The sequence below is a fragment of the Molothrus ater genome, chromosome Z (genome assembly GCF_012460135.2).
Source record: "Molothrus ater isolate BHLD 08-10-18 breed brown headed cowbird chromosome Z, BPBGC_Mater_1.1, whole genome shotgun sequence".
Classification (NCBI taxonomy): domain Eukaryota; kingdom Metazoa; phylum Chordata; class Aves; order Passeriformes; family Icteridae; genus Molothrus; species Molothrus ater.
In genome coordinates, this window is record NC_050511.2 from 62813215 (window position 1) to 62834934 (window position 21720).

The 21720-nt window shown below is 34.9% G+C and overlaps 1 protein-coding gene across 1 annotated transcript in view; it reads right to left on the minus strand.

Moving 5' to 3' along the window:
- The window catches only part of TMC1 (transmembrane channel like 1), a 55349-nt gene that overhangs the window by 7367 nt on the left and 26262 nt on the right, over positions 1–21720 (minus strand). Inside the window, exons 5-14 of the mRNA XM_036403593.1 lie at positions 20638–20728; positions 19762–19843; positions 16755–16861; positions 15188–15286; positions 11492–11634; positions 8947–9091; positions 6780–6974; positions 4601–4780; positions 4233–4385; positions 2924–3052 (exon numbers count right to left, since the gene is read on the minus strand). Of these exons, the coding sequence (XP_036259486.1) occupies positions 2924–3052; positions 4233–4385; positions 4601–4780; positions 6780–6974; positions 8947–9091; positions 11492–11634; positions 15188–15286; positions 16755–16861; positions 19762–19843; positions 20638–20728 (1324 nt within the window). The remainder of the gene's footprint in view (positions 1–2923; positions 3053–4232; positions 4386–4600; positions 4781–6779; positions 6975–8946; positions 9092–11491; positions 11635–15187; positions 15287–16754; positions 16862–19761; positions 19844–20637; positions 20729–21720) is intronic.

Genomic DNA, 21720 nt, shown 5'->3' on the forward strand with positions numbered 1-21720 from the left:
AAGAAATTATACAGATGTTTTCATTAGGTTTGCACAGTGTTTTAAAATGAGTTAGAGCAGATAAAGACTGTCACTTTGAGGAGTAGCACCACACTGGCATCATGTTGCAAGGTCTCTTGTTGCATCTTATCAGTGAATAATGAAATAAATTATATAACTCAAGGCTACAAGGTAGTCTCTAATATAGTTTGCAGCATTTTACTGAAAATCTTTCCAACATTTGTTCAGAGGTAGGTGTTAATGGAAAATTCAAAATCATTCTGGGTACTGGGTAAATTTTAAAGCAACAATTCAGAAAATTTCCATTGGAGTGGCCTCTGGTTTTCAAAATATTTTGTCCTCCAATACTGCAGCAGCAGTGAAATTTCATGTGATGAATGTGATTTAATTGATTTAATACCCAGTTGAACTCTTGCACTATTTTTCTTTTTTTTTCATATTCCAGCAATTGCACTTTAGTTTTCCTTTTGCATTGATAGAGGTTGCCAATCATTTTCTTTTATGGATACCATATTTCTAATTTCAGTATTTGATTCTAATTTTTCCTTTAGGATTCAGAACTTTAAGAACTTTATAGGGTCTCATTATCTCTTTCTTTGCTGAAGAAAGCCCTGTATCATACATTTTTATTTCCAGTATGGACACATAAATACCATAAAAATTGTTTAGTCTTTTATTTCTGAACTAATAATTTGACCTTTCATTTTGGTTTTTCAAATCTTTAATCACTTACTAATCTCTTATTTTACCTTAATTATTTATTTCTTATTTATTACAATTTCCAGTTGTAAACATTGAATACACTGAATTTAAGCAACGATTGAAAGGCAACAGATGTTATTCTGCATCCATATGCACCAGATCAAAACTTCCTGCTAAGAAATTGATGGCTTTAAATATTTGGTTTGTACCTGAATGTCCGTTTCAAATATATTATTTATATATTTATTAATATTATTTATATATTTATACACCGTAACAGGTGTCTTGCATGATTCACCATAATGATGGACAAAAAGACCATGAATAATACATATATTCCAGTTAATAATTATATTTATAACTGATAGAGGGTAAGAGAGGCATGAGATGCAAAAGTAACAATTCCCTTACAGCTGAAACAAGACAAAGTCGTTCTACTGAAGTCTTCAATTAAAGCCACAATTTTGACTTGTACTGTGCTGTGCTTTTGGAATATCTGAAGTTTCTGCACTTTTTCTGTGTAATTTTATACATATACACATATATATATATGTTTACAGTGAAGTGATATATTTATGTCACATGTATTTATGAATCTGCTAACATAAGGGGAACAGTTAAAGAGATTACTAATATTACACTTGAAAAGCAGTTGACTAAAGAGATCTTTATAGGTTAGAATATCAAATGAAACATGGAGATATTAATAAGATCATAGAGAATCAAATAATGTATGACTGCTTTTTTTAACATAGGTGCTAACATTAACAGATTAAATAATTTGAAATCCAATTTTTAAACAAATAAAAATAAGGTCTTCCCACACAACATGCAAGTTAAACTCTGGAATTCTTCACCAAAGGACATCTTGATAATCGAAAATACTTTTCTTTTAGCAAAAGGCTTAAAATTAATGGATAAATATCCATGGCCACTAACCACAGAGACATAGGTATAGCTACTTCCTAAGAAAGATTTTCAAATGAGCTATTTCCAGAAATTCAGTGATTTCCAGTTTCAACTTCCACTTATTGTTTCAGACAGCTTACTGGACCTGGGGACCACAATGGACCAGAACATTACAGACATTCCTATATTCTGCCAAATAAAAATGTCAATTATAAAATGGTTTGAGGATCCCCTACAAGCAGATGTGTTGTTAATTTTTCTTTTCATGCTAGATTCAAACTCTTTCCATTTCATTTTGATATTGCAACAGTTATTACCTGTTTGACTACAACCTGTCTAACCTTTGCATCCATCCCCACACTAGTCCTGCTGGAAGGTAAAACATAAAAATAAAGCTGAAATTTCATGGGAGTCAGCAAGTAAGAATGAGATTGCTGCACCAGAAGCAAGAGTTTTTTAACAGAAAACATGAAAACTTTCACTTCCTCTGGAAAACTGGACTTCCCAAGATGCAGTTCTTAGCAATGTGAGAATTTTTTACATGTATGAAGATAAAATTTTGATCAAAGAAGTGAAAATTACAGCTATGACTGCTTATGTAGTAGACCCTTGATAGTCTTAAATTATGTAGCCTTTTTTTGTACTTCTCAGTAAGTACAAAACAGGCTTCAGGAGTTTCACAAGCTCTGACAATACCATGACTATTACTTAAAAAATGAAAAATAGCATCAGACCCTGAAAGCATAAGTAGCTGACAAATTTAACTTGGATCAAGTCAGTGTGAGATGGCAAGTCTCAACTTCCAAGTGAGGAGTTCTATGACTACTTATGTTATGGACGTTACTAATTTTACATCAGCTAAACTAATTCTAATAAAATACAGATATATTTATATATCTATATCTATATGCTTATACATTTATACATATAATAATACTTCTAGAACGGGATCTTTCATCATTTTCTCCACAAGAACGATGTGCTTGAAGACCCTATCCAATGAATGAGATAATACTCTGTGAAATATTCAAATAGTATATGTGTGAAAAATGTGTGTTCTTACAAAGAAAATAAAATTTTCTCTTATAAAATAAAATAAATTACAGATGTCCTAAAGTTACCAAAGTCTAAAGAAGAAGAAAAATATTAAGACATAAGCAAAATGCAAAACAAACCTAACACCATATGTTTCAGGGATTTTGAAGTTGGTGTATCTAACCAAAGTTAACTCTAAAGCATTGAAAGGAAAATGAACTTTGTTACTAAATTGTGAACTGATGGGTAACAAAGACATTTAAAATCAGATACTTACAAATCCGTACTCCAAATCCCAGCACCAGCAATAATTGAAAAACCTAACAAAGACAGCTCTCAAAAAATCGCCGATTAGAATTGTGATGTATGTTGTCATCATGTCAGAGACTGTCAGGCGCACAAATTCCTGTTAGAGCAATATTCTCTTTTAAGAATACATTTAAGCAATTAATAGTTACAATAATAATTAAATACTGTACTAGATCTTTAATTGTGTTTATCCTGCTCCAATATGGACAAAACTCTTGACCTTCCTGCATTCACTGATTCTGTAATGTGCTAGAACTACTGCCCCTCGTTTTCTAGAGTTCTTAAAATGGTTTTGACCTCTTTGAGAAGATTAAAAATTAAAAAAAAAAGTGAACGGTTTCTTTCTCAAAGAGTTTCAATGTCCAGTGGATCTGGAGAGAAAGGAAGAAAGCCCAAATGCAAATCCTCATATGAGCCTCTCCTTTTATTTTAGGCTTTTTGTTTCATTAAAACCTGCTGTAACAGGCCTTACCCTGACAGCCCAGAAAGCTATTACTCTACCTGATATGAAATTAAGGGTAAAATTATTTCAGTTATGAGCATTTGGTGTTCTTAGCTTCTTATTCAGCATCATTGAAACGAGAGGGGCTGATTTTTCTGTCTTTATGGTCCCTGCTAGAGATTTATTCATTTAGGAGGACAGATTGTCAGAGTGGTGGAGAAACAGCAAAATTTATTCAATATTGAGTTTGTTGTCATGGAGAAATCAACAACAATGAAGTAAGATCAACTAGAGGAAAAGGGTAGGTTAGAAAATTGTTTGGAAACCACATTTTATATTAGTGGGTCAATAAGAATGAATGTCCAACTGAATCAAATAAAATATTTGAACAGATTTTCCACTAAACTTTTATTGTCCTTTGGCATTATTTTACTTGGCTAAAGACAGAGATGTCTTCTCAAAAGCATACTGTTTTAAGAGCTGTCTTACATACATGTCCCTTCTGAGTTACTCCTTTATTTTTTCAAAATTAGTAGACAAGCAAGGCAAAGATGGCATCAGGAAGATGAAAATAAATTAGGGGATAGAGGAAAGGAGAGGGAAAAAATAAATGTTTTCCATTCTATCAACTAACAGAAGAAAGAATTTCCTGTTAAACAGGATTCAAAGAAAATAAAATAATTTTTAAAAAACTTTTAGTTCAAGAGAAAGTCCCACATCTGCTTCTCCTCACACTGTCTCACTTGTTAGCCAAAATAAACAGAATTTAGATATCATATCCTCTAAGAGACTGTATGATCTATTTTCAAAGCTGAGCTCCAAGCAGCTACATTACCTGTCCTACCATTGTTTCCCAACATGGTCCTCTGGGGACATCAGCAGGATCCACCTGTATTGGAGGAGCAGTTGAATTCTCTGGAATAGTACCATTGTACAGACTGGCTTCCCATATTGTCATGTTATATTTGACTATCTTTTCTTCTTCCAGCTAAGTAAAGAAATAAATCAGGGGGAAAAAATCAACATGAGCTTGTTACCAACCCTCAAGATTGTCTATCCCAAAATTCCCATTGCTAACTTAGGTAAATGTAATTTGCAGAACAGAACTAAAATGCCTTTCAGTGATGTGCCTGTGGCTGACTGGAGTGCCTCAGTGTTGCCCAGCGACCTGTCAAACATAGTGAAGGGAAGAAAATATCTTGCCTTGAGGTTGATTTCATCCATTAGGGCAATAATGAAAGTGTAGAGATTGCCAAGAAAAAGAGCAAAGATTCTTCCCAGCTGCCATCTTAGAGCTATTCGAGGGTGGTAATTTTCCAGAGAACTGATTACATCAAATAAAGTTGGACAGAACATTCCTAAAAGTGACATAACCGTGTTCACCTGAGGAGGGGGAAAAAAGTTTACAGTGAAATGTTAGAGACAAATTAATCTATTAATTCTGATTTGGGTGAAAAATATATTTCCATTACTACTTTTTATTTGGTATTTGATTTAATAAAAACCAAAATCCGCTCTGAGTATCACAAGTTGATGAAATCCACACACAGTCCCAGTCTGCCTCTTTCAACTAATTCCCTATTCCATGACTCACTAGACAATTGTATCTGAACTGCGTTCTGAGAGAACTAGGAACTGCTGATATGGAGAGTGAGATAAAAAAATTTACAACATTAAAGAGAGAGAAGGGGAGTCAGAGAGAAAAATATCTTTTCCACAAATTCATCAGCATCCTGCTATTTTGCTGTGAATTTCAGGAACACATGGCAAAAAATATATTTACCCAGGATTTCTCCATCACATATAAGCTGTGTTCAGTTCCTTAATGACTCTAGTGTAATGAAATTTTCTACACAAGCAGATTAATACTTTCATGAAGAATGTAAATTTTTAGAGCTTTCTTCTTCCTTTTACATAGGAACTGCACTTTTTTTTAAATTTAAAATTGTACATTAGGTGTTGGGATTTTTTTCTGATCAAATCCTCAATTCATATATTAATGATGCAAACATAAGAAAATTCGATCTATAGAATAAGAAAAATGTGTGAATTTCACTCAAAGCCAAATATATTTATTGTAAAATATTAATATCCAATCAAGGGCAATTTTTTGTACTCACAAATATGTTAATTACCTATCAATAGGAAAAATTTTTAGCAAATAATGTCAGTGTTGTTTTATCCACTCTGCTTTAGAGACACACTTGCTCCAGATCTTAGTTCTGTCACCTTAGAAGCATATTTTTATTACAGAAAGAAAAGAAAAACTATGAACATAAAGACAAATATTACCAACTTTCCAGATTACAGCATAAACAAATATAACAGCCTTTGGTAGCCCAGTTCCTGTTAGTACAAATCCGTTACCACACCTTTAAACTGAGAGAAAGCTGAATTCCTCCAAGCTCTGTTGTCTCAGAGCTTGTGTTGCCTTAAATCAAAAAGTTTTGTACACAATTTTTTCTTTCCTATCAAAATAAAATGTGATAACAACTAACTTAATCCACTCTCAAAAGTCCTATTTCTCTGGATTCCAGAAAATTATTTGATTTTTTTTGATATTTGATATTTTAATGTTACTTTCTCAGTCAGGCTTTGGTGTTGAAAATTCTGGATTGATTTTCCTTGTTCCATCATCACCCATCTCACCAACTTTGTGAGACTAACACCTTTCTTGCCTTACTTTTAAGTCAGATATGCACTTTACACTCCACCTCAGAAGATAATCTTGAAGTAACAAACTAGTTTTACAACACACACAGTAGCATTTTTGCTAACAAAGTAAAACTTTCCAAAGAGGTTTTCAAAGAGCACGCTGACTTCAGGTGCATACATACGCTGCTGTAGCAAACAAAATCACCATCTTCACTATACACCCCTATCAGGCAGGGTGCATCTGCTTTTGAGGAAAGCATTAGGCACAGATTAGGACAAAAAAATTGCACAGGACACTTGGACAGGGCAAGTGGAACTGGAAGGCATTAGCGTCAACCTGTGCTACACTGCAGAGTTGTATCCATGATGTCTCAAATAACTTTCTCTGTGCCCACAGATCAATCAGTCTGTTTGGGCCAGTCTCAGGAGAAAAGCAAGAAGAGATTGGGTTCTTTGAAAAGATCTCGAATCCATAGAGTATCTGGAAAACAACCCTAAGAGCACAGAGGAGGAAATGTAAAGGCCTCAAATGAGCTAAAGCTAAATACTGAGGGATATTTGAAAGAAGCAAAGTAGAAATTTGATGGAAGCAGAGAGACATAAGCAATTCTTATGTTAGATATTTCTCATCCACACAGAGTATTTAAACTACTGGGGGGAAAAAAGGCAACATGCAAAGCAGAGGAACACAATTTCAAACCACATCTATTATAGAAATAGCACGAACTTCATTTCTTTCCCACCACCCGTAGTTCTCCAGACCTTCCAAGGCAAATTGCTGGGATCTTCTGACAACAAAAAAGATAAGGTAGCCACTTCCAGCAAGTGTGCATAGGGCTAAGAAGTTAGCAAGAACCCTTAAGAATCGAGTCAAATGAATATTTTCTTCTTTTCGGCTCTCCTGCTCCTCCACAATTGCTTCCTGCACTTGTTAGAAAGAGAAGAATATTATCAATACTTTATTGGTCAAGGCCTCACATTGCTTCAATTGTTAGAAGTCAGTTAAATAAATTACAAAGATGCAAATGGACATCTGGGCTTCGTGTTTTGAGATGAATGTATATTGTCTCATAAAATCCTGTTCAGGTCCTGGACGATTCTGGAGTTTTGCCAGGGTTTCCTTTGCCCCTGTTGAGTGTGCCCACAATGAGTCTTGTTGCACCTGTACTCACACTTGTACACTATGTCAAAAAAACCTAGCACATTCTTTCAGCTTGCAAGGTGAAATAAGGTTGAGTGATACAGCAACATAAATGTGTGATTGTCTGTCAGAAAAGGAAATGTCATGTTTTTGAAATGTGCATTTGTGAGAAAAGAGGTAAATGCTTTACTCTGAAAGTCAGCAACTCAGAAAGAATGAAAAGATGTGGGAATCCCCCCAAAAAATTGGGCAATGCAGAGCTTCAGACTGCACAACAAAATGTTTACCCCACATTTACCCTTGATCATAGCTGATAAATATTAAGACTCTAAAGCAACTATAATCTCCAGTTTTTACTCTTTCCAGGTGAAAGAGCTTTTGGTCTGGAGTATCCCCATGAAAGAAAGTTTTGTTACAGCTTCTACCTTCATTTAGAGATCTGTTGCCCAGAGGGGAAGATGATTGGCATTGTATTAACTGCCTTTCATGGCCCTGCTCCTTTTACAGCATGTGTTCGTCACATAAATGACAGGAGACTGCAACAGCTTTCAAACAAAACTCCCATGACCTCACCCAAGCCAAAATTTCATCCTTTCTCTCTGAGGTTCCTTGCTTGTTTGCAACAATTACAATAAATCTTCATGAGTTTATTTCTCAAAATTAAGCCTTTTCTCGACAGATTTGTATTCTTTCCCAAATAGCTTTCAGCATCTGCTCTAATTTGGCAGGCAGGCAAGCTCAAGATTCAGCACTTTCAATCAGTATTTCTCCCGTAATTGCTTTCTTGGAATCTTCTCTTGATGGCTTACACTTGAGGGCAGTTCTCTGTTATGCCTGCAGCTGAGGAGGCGGGTAGGGTGAAGGGGGTGTGCTGGCTGTGGCACTACTGTGGACAGGAGGAGTGCTCAGCTGAGCAGAGCAGCCAGTGTCGCAGTGTCACACTTGTCAGTGTGACTGCAAGCCTGGCACCTTCTTCATTGTCTCACAACACTACACCTGTTGTTCCCTGTACATTACATTGAAAATTAAATCTTCTTTTGCATGCTACACTGGTGTATCCCAGCCACCCCACAGCATAAACACATTCATTAGCATTCAACATATAGAATATATCCCGTCCACTGTTTTCACAGCCCTGCATCTTACATCTTGCCCCAGATTCCTTACATGACTACTCTTGAAATCAATATACCCTAGACACTGGAAAAAGACCTAAGAACATTGCATTGTATATTGGGCTATATTTTATAATTAATTTGAAAGTAAGACATTTTCTTATCTAAAAGCAAGTAGAAACTCAAAATTCTGAGGTCAGTTCTTCTGATAAATAGCCCTATACAGATTATTCTATTATTTTGCCTTATATCTCTTCTCTGTAACAAGAGAAGTTGACAATGTGAGGTTCCCAAAAGGGGAGCAACATTTTGAAAAAAGTTTCTCAGACAAACACCATAGAAACTGGAAGCCATCAGAGATGAGAAAAAAGAAAATATTATTTTTACAGTAGAATCAATTTTCTAAAACTGCTACTGTCAGCAGAGAGGACACAAACGATGCTACTGTTATTTCTTTCACAATTCCAAAGGGAAAAAATCTGATAGCAGGACACAGAGACCCAGAAGGGTGTACAGATGCCAATTTGAGTACATGTTTCTAAGCCTCAGCACACCTTAGTCTTGACCTCAATTCCACCTGATTCACACCAGTGTGAAAGCCAAATTGTATTGCCTCTCCTTAGTAAACTCTGTTTTACCTTAAAGCTTGTTGTGATGGAGGCAAACTTATTATCTGCTGTCTCAGGATTGCCAATCAGGTAGTCCCAGCTTGTGAACATTTTCCAGCTGAAATTAAAACTAGTGTCATCCCCACCACCGTCATCATTTGCATTCTTTGCCATTCTACAGAAAACACAAAGACACAGGAAGACCTTGTTAGCACTAGCTCTGCTTTGTGAGCATGACTTTTAAATGGTTCCTAATTTCTAACTTTTTTCCTGAAAAAATTCTACATCATTCTTGCTGTCAGTTATGCTTTATTAAATCTTTTTTTCTGAAACAAGTGAGCAATATGGAGATTTATGAGCTTTATGAGCTCACAACAAACATTTTGATGAGAAAGAATGAATGCATTTCATTAACCTCTCAGAGAAACTCTGCTGGATAAGCTTAATAGAAAAATAATATTGAGAAAAATTCTTAAATAGAAAGGTGCAGAGCATCCTGAACTGCAATAGACTTTATCAGAGAATTCGCAAATAGAAAAAGAAGAAAAATGGAATAAGCAAAATATTTTTAAAAAAAATTTAAAAATCAATGCATAAATAAAGCAAAACATATAACAAAGAATATAAGAAATATTCTAAAATAACAAGACAGAAGAAAAAGTGGTTTTAACATATAAAATAGCAATCAAACAACAATCTTCCCTATCATCTCCTATGCATATACTAATATATTTATTACAGTGTCCAGAAACATCAGATTATTTCTTCAGAGAAGTATTTCTTCAGATTAAACTTAATCTTGTCTTCAAAGCTCTCTCTTTTTTAGAGGAGTTTCATTCATGTAAAAACCATGGTATTGCTTTGCATACTTTGTCACCTAATTCAAGTCATTAAACACAAGGAAATAGTGTGCTGATAAGATACACACAACTTAGTCATCAGTATTGCTGGTCAGGAAAAGGTAGCACTTATTTTAAATCCTAATAATCCACCACAGCTATGCTATTAATAATAATGCATTCTATGTACTACATTTTTAAAAGTTCAGTAAAATACGTGCTCTGAAATCTAGATTGAGAATAATAAGTAAATACAGAAAACCTTTCTGAGATGCCAAAAATCAGTACCAAGGTTGGTCTTACCCATAAAAGTCAGACATCACAACAGGTTCATGAAGTCTACCCAACTTCTGATTTATAGGCTAAGGCATTTCCTTCTCAAGAGTTTCTAATGAAATTATGAACATTGTAGTAAGAATATAATTTCTTTGCCATCACAAACGTTTTGATTTTATGTTATACACTACAGGAGTTGAAGAGAGGAGCCCTACATCTAAATATTTCCCCTAAATAAAATAATAGTGCTTATAATCCTCAATATCTCTTTCACATAGACCTTTCTCTGTTCTCAGTCAACAGCAGAGAAATTATAGTACCTCCTGCTACATTGCTTTTAGCATCTGTGCTCACTGTGCTTATTTCTGGAGAAACAGAAAAGAGCAGAAGATGGCAAGAACTCTCATATGACTCACGAAATATTGGTCATCATTAGTGCCATATGGCCAGATGGAAAATTAGCAGATACAATGTTGTTTTTTTTTTCTTAAGGATATTCCTTTGTTTTGGGCTATGGGGTTTTCCTGCTATCAGGAATATTTTTTTGTCTGAGTGAGAGTCATTGAAATAAAATTGTCTGAGACTAAGACTTTTCTAATCTTGGTAGTTGTTTTATCAAAAATATTTTAAAACCTCTTTTTGAACTCAATTGCTATTTTATTGTACTAGTTTGTTTCCTCTTCAAAAATACGTATATGTGACTGAAGACATTTTTTTCCTCAAATGATTGTTGTCTTATGCAGGAAGACAATTTGAAAATAGAACATGAATTAATCTAGCACTCATGCAAGTGAAAAATACTGGCTTCAGAACAAAACAATGGAAGTACATTAACTGCATTTTTCTCTATGTTTGAAAGTGTCTTTGAGTCTTGAACTGCAAGCTTCTTATTTTTTTCACAACAGGCTTTTTATAAAACCACTGCTAGACATGTACTACTGTGTTAGATGGTCATCTTGCTTGAACCAAGGGTATTAAAGATTATATTAACTGGCAGCATTTACTGTGGAGTGTGAGCTACATGCAGAATTATTTGCCATATGCTTCTTCCTTCATAAAAGTGTTTAACTCACATAAAGTACCACTGAAGGTAGAATTATGGAATTTCCTGTATTTTAGCTGAGAATATACTGGATGCCAAGTATTATGAAAAGATGGGCTGACAGATCTCTTCCTCACTTTACGCATTCATTTTTAATTTTGAAGTTCAGGAGGGAAGTATTTTGTTATTTCAGTAAAGATTTATTCACACTTTCACAACACTGTAACACAACTTCTGGTGAAGAATAGATAAAAAAATACAGGTTGAACACGTCTTACATAACTTTGACCTTGCACTTGGTCTTACATTGTCCTGTACTTAGAATTACTGCATTTTTAAAAAAGACAGTCTCCAGGGTCAACAGTGGAATTACCTGCCTTTTTGAATGTACTTTTTTCCAGAGTCAAGGAGAACTTACGTTCGAGTGACAATCATAAAGCTATAGCCAATAGACCCAACTCCAACAAGGAAATATGAAAGCGGCATCCTGAACTTGAGCCACCCGATTGTCCTCTGGTTATTGTAATAACCATAAAAGAGTACAGAATACTGTGCAAAGCCCTGAAAAATCAGAAAAAATTATAATGTTACTTTGTTATACTTTTATATATAATGTATATAATCAGTAAATGTGTCAATAGCAATATATTAAAACATTCATTTCATTGAATTCAAATTAGTTACAAATATCACTATAATAAAACTCACAGGATAGGAATAGTGTACCTTTATTTTAAAAAGACATAGGATATTTCGTAGCAACTTCAAAATCTTTTAGAACTGGTCATTAACAATCCCTCTACAATTTAATGAGTCAAAACTTCATCATCAACATACTTCTTGTAAAGAAAGAAACATATTGTCTTACAAAAATTGTTTTTCAGATTACTTGCAGATAAAATCACATTTTTTTAACTTAATTTTCACCTTTCTAAAATTTATTTGCCTGAATTTGATATGAAAATCTCGTATGCCTTCTTTGTCTAATAACAGTTGTCTGCTGTTCATTGGGTGATCATTCAGTATATATGATAACCAATAGGTAGGGGCATTTTATAGGAGATTATTCAGTATGTAATTCTTTTGCACACTTAAACTCAGTTCTAAGGCTGTAAAAAATGCACTATAAGTTCACTATCTTTCTCTGCAATTCAAAGTCTCTCTTCTAAATATCCTAATATGAATTTCCCTCTCTTCTACGGCTCAGACAGATGATTTTTCTAAATTTCAACAGTACATTATTGACTGTAAAAAATTGCTGGTGTCTGCATGGATAAAATAGTTAAATCTTCCTGGTAATTCTCAGGTTAGTGCAAGAACTGATCTCTTAGAAGAAGGCCAAAACCAGAGCCTTTACCAGGACAGCTCAGTGCATCCACAACAGTGGCAAACCTCCAGCTGGATGTAAGAATTCCAAGTGCAATATGTAGTATTTCACTGCAAAGTTGGAGGATAAACCATGCATAATTTTGACAGTAATTCAATAATAGGAAGGGTTGGTGAAATAAAAAACCATTTGCTACCCTTGTTTTTCAGTTGCCTACTTCCCTTAAAATTAGTAACATCTTCCTCTTTTATTTTTTCAAAACATGCACTTGATTTATTGAAGCTTTTCCTATACATGAAATGAGTCTCAGACTTATTTGAAAATGAGTCTCAGGCCTATTTGAAAAACCTAATTCACAATTCTAAGCCGAAAATTAAATATTAATATATGGCACACATAAATATTATTCAAAATATCTTGATCCACATATCTCATTTTTCTTCATCTCTGACTAGATTTGAGAGATGTGCTTATGCATGAGGGATAAAAATATGCTCATCTCTAATAAGGCAAGTATTCTAATGGAGCACATTTCTTGCTAAGTACTAGTAAAACATCTACACCAGTCAGGACACATTCAAATTCAATAGTATGTATATTGCATATTTTTGGTCACCTATAGCATCCTATAATTCCATTTTAGCCCAGGTTTCAATATAGCCTAATGCACTCTGCAAAGCCTTTTGGATCCTCAAAAATCATTAAAATGCCTTTTTAGTCTCTGTGTTCTGCAAGTCAGGGGTAATTCCTGCACTGTGTATCATTCAGTTTGTTGATTCCACAGCACTTCACCATAAGATTAAAAATAACTTCAATTCTGTAGAAGTGTGCATGGAAGATGTCTTTCACTCCTTTCTGAGCCTAACATAAAAGACTACTGATGGAATATGTTATTGCAATAAAGCTTGAGACTCTAATATTTTATGACTGGATTATAATCTGAAAACTATATGTTAAAACTGAATTCCAAGTAGAATATATCACAATCCAAATACACTTCCCTTTGCCATGTCAGTAATGTGAATCAAGCACAAGAGAAAGCAGAATGGGCATGTTGAGCTCATCTTTTCTTGTCTTAGAGAGTGGTTAGGTGTTATGATCCATTTATAAAGAGATGTCTCTTCCCAAAATAAGGTGACCATAAGAGACCATACTCTGAATTCAACAGCACAGTTTTTACTTAATGGTAAGTGTGAGGGGGAGAGAGACACAGAGAGAGAGAGAGAAAGAAATGGGAGTGAGGGGGTGTAAGAGACAGAGAGAGAGAAAGAGGAATGGAGAGACAGAGACAGAGATTGAGTAGAAAGGTAAAGATATCACTATCACCACATGGATTCATGTGGCACCCTGCCAGTCCTTTTTCACCCTGGTCTTCTCAGTGGGGGAGTCCCAAGACATTCTTCTTTATGCAGTCCAAGTTCCAAGCGTCCACGAGGTTCCCATAACTTGGGATGGCATGTGCTTCCTTTCTTGCTGTTTGCCACAGTGGGAATTTTTGTCCAGATGCTAACCAAACCTTTACCTCCCTTAGGCCTGGAATTAACTACTGCAGCATCTGTGCTCATCTCAGGTTCCATTATGTTGGCTTATCTAGTGGGGACAGTGTTTCCTGCTGCATTTTTAATACCCTTACGTAGGGCTTCAAGTTCTTGGATTTTGTTGGTGTTTTGTTTAGGATAAAATATTGATCAGTGATGTGTGATCATTTATTTCTAAATTACCTGGTAGCATACAGGTGTTGCTAGCAGATGAAAGGTACTATTTCCTGTGATGTTTAAAGTACAGAGATGACAAGACACAGATGTCATTGTCTTCAGGGAACATATGACATTCTGACATACCTCAAGAATTTTTTTCCCCTCAATCTTTCATGTCTTTCATTGCCTTATTCTATGTTTATTATGTTTGCATTTGCTCCTTTTGTTAACTGCTACATTGTTACTTATTGTATTTTTTTCTTCACACCTGTCAGTTTATTTCTGACAATTTTTAAAAACTTTTCCCGTCTTTCCACCATGCCTTCATCTATCTTCTCTGGAACACATTTATTTTACAAGCTTTGTTCTGATATTCTGTATAAAGCCCTTCTAGCCTATTCTCTTGGCAAAATCATCAAGTTGCTGTAATTCCTTTTTTCTCCAATATTTCCCTGATATATTTCTTTCTCATTTTATAATTTCAGTATCATATAACTGATAATACTTCAGTATTATCTAACTCACTAGCCACATGTTTAGATTTATTTTTACTGTCTCTCAAATACACAACCTCTAATGCACTAGATGAAATGAAATTTTAAAAAGTAGTCACTGCAAAATGTTATATACATATGTTTTCAGAAAGATCTTCCAATGCTTTTTTCCCAAGGAGAATCCATCACTGGCATTGTATGCAATCAAAGGGATAAAATGTGTGGAGTTCACTATTATTTTTAATGTATTTTCTTTTCTTTTTTTTCTAATTCATATTGCATTTTAAAATTCAGAATCTTAATTATATAAAAGCAGAAGACCAAATTCACACTTCAGAAATGGAAACCCAGTAGCCCAGAATGACAAACTAGCTTTGAGATATTTCCCCATGTAATTTTGGATTGCTACATATACTGAGACATGCTTGTGAATATCAAGCTTCATTATGCGTTTTGTCTGAAAGAAACCTCTATATAGAGAGCTTGGGAAAAAAATATGAAAAATAATTTTCTTGTGAATTATCTCCTGAAATACTTCATATAAACAACTGAGCATTAAATAATGAATTAATTATATTGCAAGATCATGCACTTACACTAAAATCCCAGAGGGTAGCAAAATTCATAGCAGTTGCTTCTTCAGCTCTTGGGACAGTTTTTCTAGGCAAAGAGCCATATGGCTTACCCATCAAAGCCTGAAACCAAAAAATGAGAGTCATTTCTATTTTAAAGAAAAATAGCAGCAAAAAAAAATGGACAGTAAACTGCCATTTCTTTGAAAGATTGGTTTTATCTTCCTAAACTCTCTAATGAGAAAGTCCTACTTCTACAATTCCTTTCACTGCTCCTCACGTTATTGATTGCAACTGTGTTAGCATATATATTCAGGGATGTGTTCTAAATTTAAGGTTCCACTAGTATCAATGGATTGTTAACTGTGCCTCTTACATTCAAAGGCAAGAGAGAAGTGCATCCATATTTCTCCAATGAGTGGTGTTTATCTTACAAAGGCCAAAATTTTAATTTTTCTTGCATTATGGATTTTACTGGGATATTTCAAATGAAAAGTATGGGAAGATGCTAGGGAATCAGTTTTTGGATTTTGACATTTTCCCTCCTGTTGGCAAGATGCTTATTCAGGCACAGTATATCTCCTCATGGGGTCCTTTTGAGGCTCACTCTGAAAACTATTGGACATTTGTCCAATAGTTTTGGCTTCTAAGGAAGATCACAAAATGACAATGCAAGAATATGCTGAGTTGAAGTGGACCCACAAAGATTATCAAGTCCAACTCCTGGGCCTGCAAAAGATCATCTCAAAGAGTCACATCATGTGCCTGAAAGTATTTTCCAAAAGCTTATTGAATGCTGTCAGACTGGGAGTTGTGACCATTTGGGGACAGGCTCTGGGGAGCCTGTTCCAGTGCCCAGCCATCCTCTGGGTGAAGAATCTTTTTCTGATATGTAACCTAAACCTAAAAGCCCTGCTTTTAGAAGGGCAATATGGTGGCTCAAAGAAACCATCTTTGAGTTTCTTTGGAAGTATTACAAAGAATAGGAAGTATCGCATTTCATAGAAGTAATTTATGTCTGAGTCCAATATCTGCTCTATGTACCACTCTTAAAAGAGATGTTTCACAGTGTGAAATATGAGAGGTCTCTCGTGACTTTATAACCCTGTTACGCCTTATCAACATGTGAGTGTTACATCTGGAAGGATCCTCTGAGCCTCATGTGGATGCATCTTTCTATTGCAATTCACATTTAGACAAAATAGTCCCCCTGGAGTTTTCTTAGTCTCAGTTCCTCTACTTTGTTATGCACAGAACCACCAAAACCAAACAAACAAACAAATAAACAAATCCACTTCCCCAGACAACAAAAAATCCCCATATCTATGTCATCCCAGACTGCAAAAACCATTTCAGAAGACAACCCTGAATATATTTTTACATTCTTCTGTCCTGTTTAATTCAAGACCTCTCTCTGTAGAGACAACTGTCCACAAAGGAAGCCCATTTTTACAGGTTTAGTACAGTCTAATACTTGCAAATGGAGCATAAAGAGACTAAAAACCTGTTTAAAGCTGCAGGCCTATGAAATCTCACTGCAAAGACAGAAATCCTTTGTGCAATCCTCAAAGATAATTTAAAAGACTCCCACCTCAGGCACCATTACAAGACCAAAGGTCAATCCAAAGAGAATCATATTTATTCCATACATCCAACGCAAGAATATGAAATAAGATGCTACTGATGAGCCAAAGTGACCTGTGAAAATACGAGATGAGATTAAAAGGCAGATAAACTGGTTCTTTGAAGTTATTTTATCTAAGGATGCACAAAATTTATTAAAAAGAAGTAAAATCAGGAGAGGCTTTTACACATTTGATGGATTCAAATTTTAATTAATTTTAAATTCTAATTAATTCTAAATTTAATTTATTTTAATTATTTTCTTTATTACCATAGTTCTAATAATTTTTTGCATATTGCATACTAGATATCTTGAGATGGCTGGAAAAACAAGAACAAAAATATAAAACTATTAGTTAAATAGACTTTCTAGGGTCATACAAAAGCTGTGATGCTTGCTATTATTAAGTAATCTCTAGAAGTATGTTTCAATTTTTATCTTTTTTTCTGTCTGATGTGGATTTTAAGCATTCTTGACATACTAAACCAGAACCAGCCCAGTTTTAATGGGAAGCAGTGCAGAATTAGCCAGCAAGGAAAGTCTTTCCAAGATGATAAAACAGTTGTCAGTGCTGTTATAAGAGTGCTGACCAGATTTTTTTCACTAGAGATGAAAAACATTATCTGCAAGTGTTTGTACCCTTTCTTTCTCTTATCTTCTGTTTATGTGCTCCATCTGTAGCCAGGTGTGCAGGCAGTCCCACCTCTAGGTCAAGTTTTTGACCTGAGACACCCCTGATCCAGACCTGTGCACAGATTACAGGCTGGAGGGGAAGCACTGAGAACCAAAATCCTGTTTTGACCCATGCTCTGTAAGTCAGGCCAAACAAAAATAAAAGCTCAGATTCAACCCCAGCTTGCTTTAACACAGTTCTGCTGACTATAGGAGAGCTGTCAGTTAGAAAAGTATTAGGTTTCAGTTCCATTACCATTCATTTTCACAGGAAAAAATGACCTTTAAATAGGTTTTTCATACACAGTCTAGTTTGGCAGCCTGGAGCACACCGATTGCAAATGAAAAATAAATCTCTCTGTTCAGAGACACTTATTTATATCATTATTTCCAAACTCTTTTGCAGATATATAACACATTCTTTCAGTCTGTAATATGAAGTTAATATATCTTGTGCTATTTGGGATGCATATATTCATATATGTATATATTACTGTAACAGCTCAGTTGGTAGAAAATGTAATACACTTAAATGGGTATAATACCAAAATAAAAAAAGAGGAGGACTAAGAGACATTTATCACAGCTGTGCAAAGGGAGGAACAAGCCATTCTGTCAAGAATTTCAGTATTTTGAATCTGCTTTATTCATGGTTCAGAATTAAACCATCATTTTGTAATTTTGTGTGAAGTGGCCAATCTTAGCAGCAACCAACATACTGGGAAGTCTGGGGAGAGGTATAAATCAAGAGACTTTGAGTTAGTCTATCTGGTTGTGAGATGCAGATTACCCAGTTATAACCAAACTATAGCCCTTGGGGGACACTACGGACTCAAAAAATACAGTGCAGGAAATTATGAATATTTCTGATTTCAGGTTACTTTTGTAGACCTCTCCATGCCCCATTATTTCTTGTGCTCAAATCCTAATAGCCCTGTAGTATTGGGAATACCTTCTTTTCATGCATTGAGTTATGGTTCTTGTATCAGTTACCCTGATGAAACCTCTGCTATGCATCCATTTGGAACATTTACAGTGAGGTAATGTGTTGGAATACCTGCATCGGTGTAGTTACTGCAAGCCAATGCACAGACAACTCATGTGCTTTATTCTTTTTCACCAATCAGGCAAGAACAGACACCTCTGGTAAGTAAAAAGCTTAACTATGGATGAGGACAATTTGGCCATGACTGCCCTCAGCTGCATTTTCAGAGTGGGCAGGGCCAAACAGGGGCCTGCGACAGGGAACACGGAAAATGTCACAAATGGACTGCACTAGCTGTGAACAAAACCAGTCCAAGTTTCACCAGTATTTTTAATCCACTCTGAGGTGCAACATGTTCTGCATATGAATTAAATAGTTCTAAGAAGACTTTAGCCATCATTTCCTGCACCCACAGCCTCACCACATAAGGCATTGGCATGAAGATTGGTGTGCATTTTATAAATTTCATCAGTGGAATAGGAGTCGCCCTGTCCCAACACAGGTCTGTGTGATTCCCATAAAGTCCTTTTGCACAGATAATACTGAATATCTGTTTTGTAAAGAAAAGAAGCATTTGAATTTTTTAAATATAAATATATCATACATTAGTCAACTTCTCCTTTAAACATCAGAGCCCCAGCATTAGATCACTTATTGTCCGCATGAGGATTCAGCACAGCAGAGCTTGATGCCCTTTGTTCTGAAACCAGTCTCCCTGTTCTATAAGGGACTTGCATCTTGAAGAAGGGAGCCCACCATTCATCACTGGAACTTGAACACAAAACTGAATTGTGACAGACCCCTACTCTCAAATCTACCCTTAGTACTAATTACACTGCCTCATTCCTATATGGGGCATCCAAGACCAATATTGCATTCTCTGTGTTTTGTTATGTGCCTGACAATGAGAGAAAGAAAACTTACATGAAGCTCAAGATAATGAAAAAAAGAGGCAGAAATAATTGAAATATTTCCAGTATATATGTAATCTATATAGTATAATCTCTAAAAAATAAATACAGACAAAATAAAGTGAAGGTGAATAAAGTGAATGGCTAAATCCCAATTAAACTTTTCTAGGATTAATTTCAACACTGGCTCTTTAACTGCTACCTATATAGTGACAATTTTAATCTGTAAAGTGATATCCTCTGAAGAAAATTTTCAACTAGTTATATTATCAAGCTTAATAAATATTAGTGAAAAAATAAATACTCATTGATTTTAAACTATACATTGAATACAGACGCATATACTAAAAAAAATTATCATTTGGCAGACATCAGAAATATCATGCTAGATCCTATTCTTACTTACTTTCAATCTCCTTAATTTTCATTTCCCAGGGTATGCAGGCTGTCTTAAAATTTTCAAAATCTCTTTGAAATTTCATCCATTTCTGGAAAGAGTCACAGAAAAGAAAAAAAAAACAAAAACCACAGCATCATCTCAGTGCCCAGATGCTCAGTTCTTCTTGAGCTAATGTAACCCCTTAATCATCCACAAAATCCATTGGCAGAATCCACAAAGTAATTGTTTGTGAAGAGCCATGTCCTTTTGTTTATTTTAATGTCTTCTACTGGATTTGTGTGAAGCTCCTATTTCTACCACAAGAAGAATTATTGCCTAATCACTTCCTTTCATGAAAATCTTTTTTTTTCTTTTTCTCTTTTTCTTTTTCTTTTCTTTTTCTTTTTTTTTTCTTTTTCCTTTTTCTCTTTTTCATTTTCTTTTTCTTTTTTCTCTTTTTCATTTTTTCTCATTTTTTTCTTCTCTTTCTCTTTCTCTTTCTCTTTCTCTTTCTCTTTCTCTTTCTCTTTCTCTTTCTCTTTCTCTTTCTCTTTCTCTTTTTCTTTCTCTTTGTCTTTTACAGAAGGCTGTCTCAAGGGAAAAACTGAACTTTGGATTCAGTTCACACAAACACCCAATCCACACCAAGACAAATTAGCTTTTACAAGATATTGAACCCTTGCAAACTCCTGTAAAACAGGTGATTTTTGTTTTGATGACAAGTTTCAAAAATCAAACCATAAGCTTTCATTAGAAATATTTTCATGCAAGAGCAGTGAAAACAAAAGTTTAAAATCCATAGAGAGACAAGGAACTCTACTGTGGAAGATGAGTACCCAAGGCAATAATCTCCAGAAGGCTTCCCATTAGCTTTACAGGAAGTTAGTGAAACAATCAGTTTACCTTGGTCATCATCACTTTGTATGCATAGAATTTTTTTCCTTTTCCTTTTCCAAGAGCACCTTCAAACTTCTCAACAAAAAGCTGTGCTTCCCTGGAAAATGAAGGCAAAAGAGAGATATAGATTATGTTATAGTAAATTTTATATTGTCTCTATCATAATAATGTTTTCTTTTTACTCCTCATAAAATCTTGTTACCTTAGTAATGTTTGAACTAAAAGCTCAGTATTTTTGTATTTTGCAGAAGACTCTATATGTAATGTCTATGTAATGCAAAAATAAAAGCAACTTAATTCACCTGATCTAATACAAACATATTTGGAGCTCTCAGATCTGCCTTTGTCCAGTTAAGGTTACTATATATGTTTAATCACAGTAAGTCAGTAATCTGCCTTTTGCAGTTCAGCTACTGCCTATTTATGTGATGCACAAACAGTTATTCCTGTTATTCTGACAGTTATTCCAAAAGAAGAAAGAAGCATCTTCACGAGACATTGTGGGTCCTTGGCTGTGATCACCTTTCTTGCTTTCTGTAATCCTTTGCTTTTTCCTACTCTTCTAATTTCTTCCTTGTTCTCTTCTTTGATAGTGAATAAAAGTGAATAACCATTTTAATTACCAAAATTTTATCTCTTTTGTGTCTTAGTCATGCTCTGGATACCTTTGACCCTCTCCCCTCTGTTTTCTCAGCTTAGGATTTATTCCCATGGACAGAGATGTGTACACTAGAATTTTGGTTCCCTTTGCCCACCCCTCTCAATACTACATTTAATTTAGCCCTTCTGAATTTCTGTATGTATCTTCTCCAGCTGTACCATTCCCACAGTAATTTCTTTCAGACACTGGTCCCCAAAAGGCTAAAATTTTGCCTATAGAGATATAATTTAAATAATATAAAGATGAAAGGAAGAGTTTGAAACTCTTTTTAAAATGCATAAAGCCCATGGATAAAAACAATAAAGAAATGAGGTCCAGTGCATTCTAATGTTTCCTCTATTTAATCCAATTTTCATGTATGACTTTCCACTATGTCTCTCCTGAGAAAATGTGCTCTATAGGCTAAATGTCCTAAACCACTGGACAAC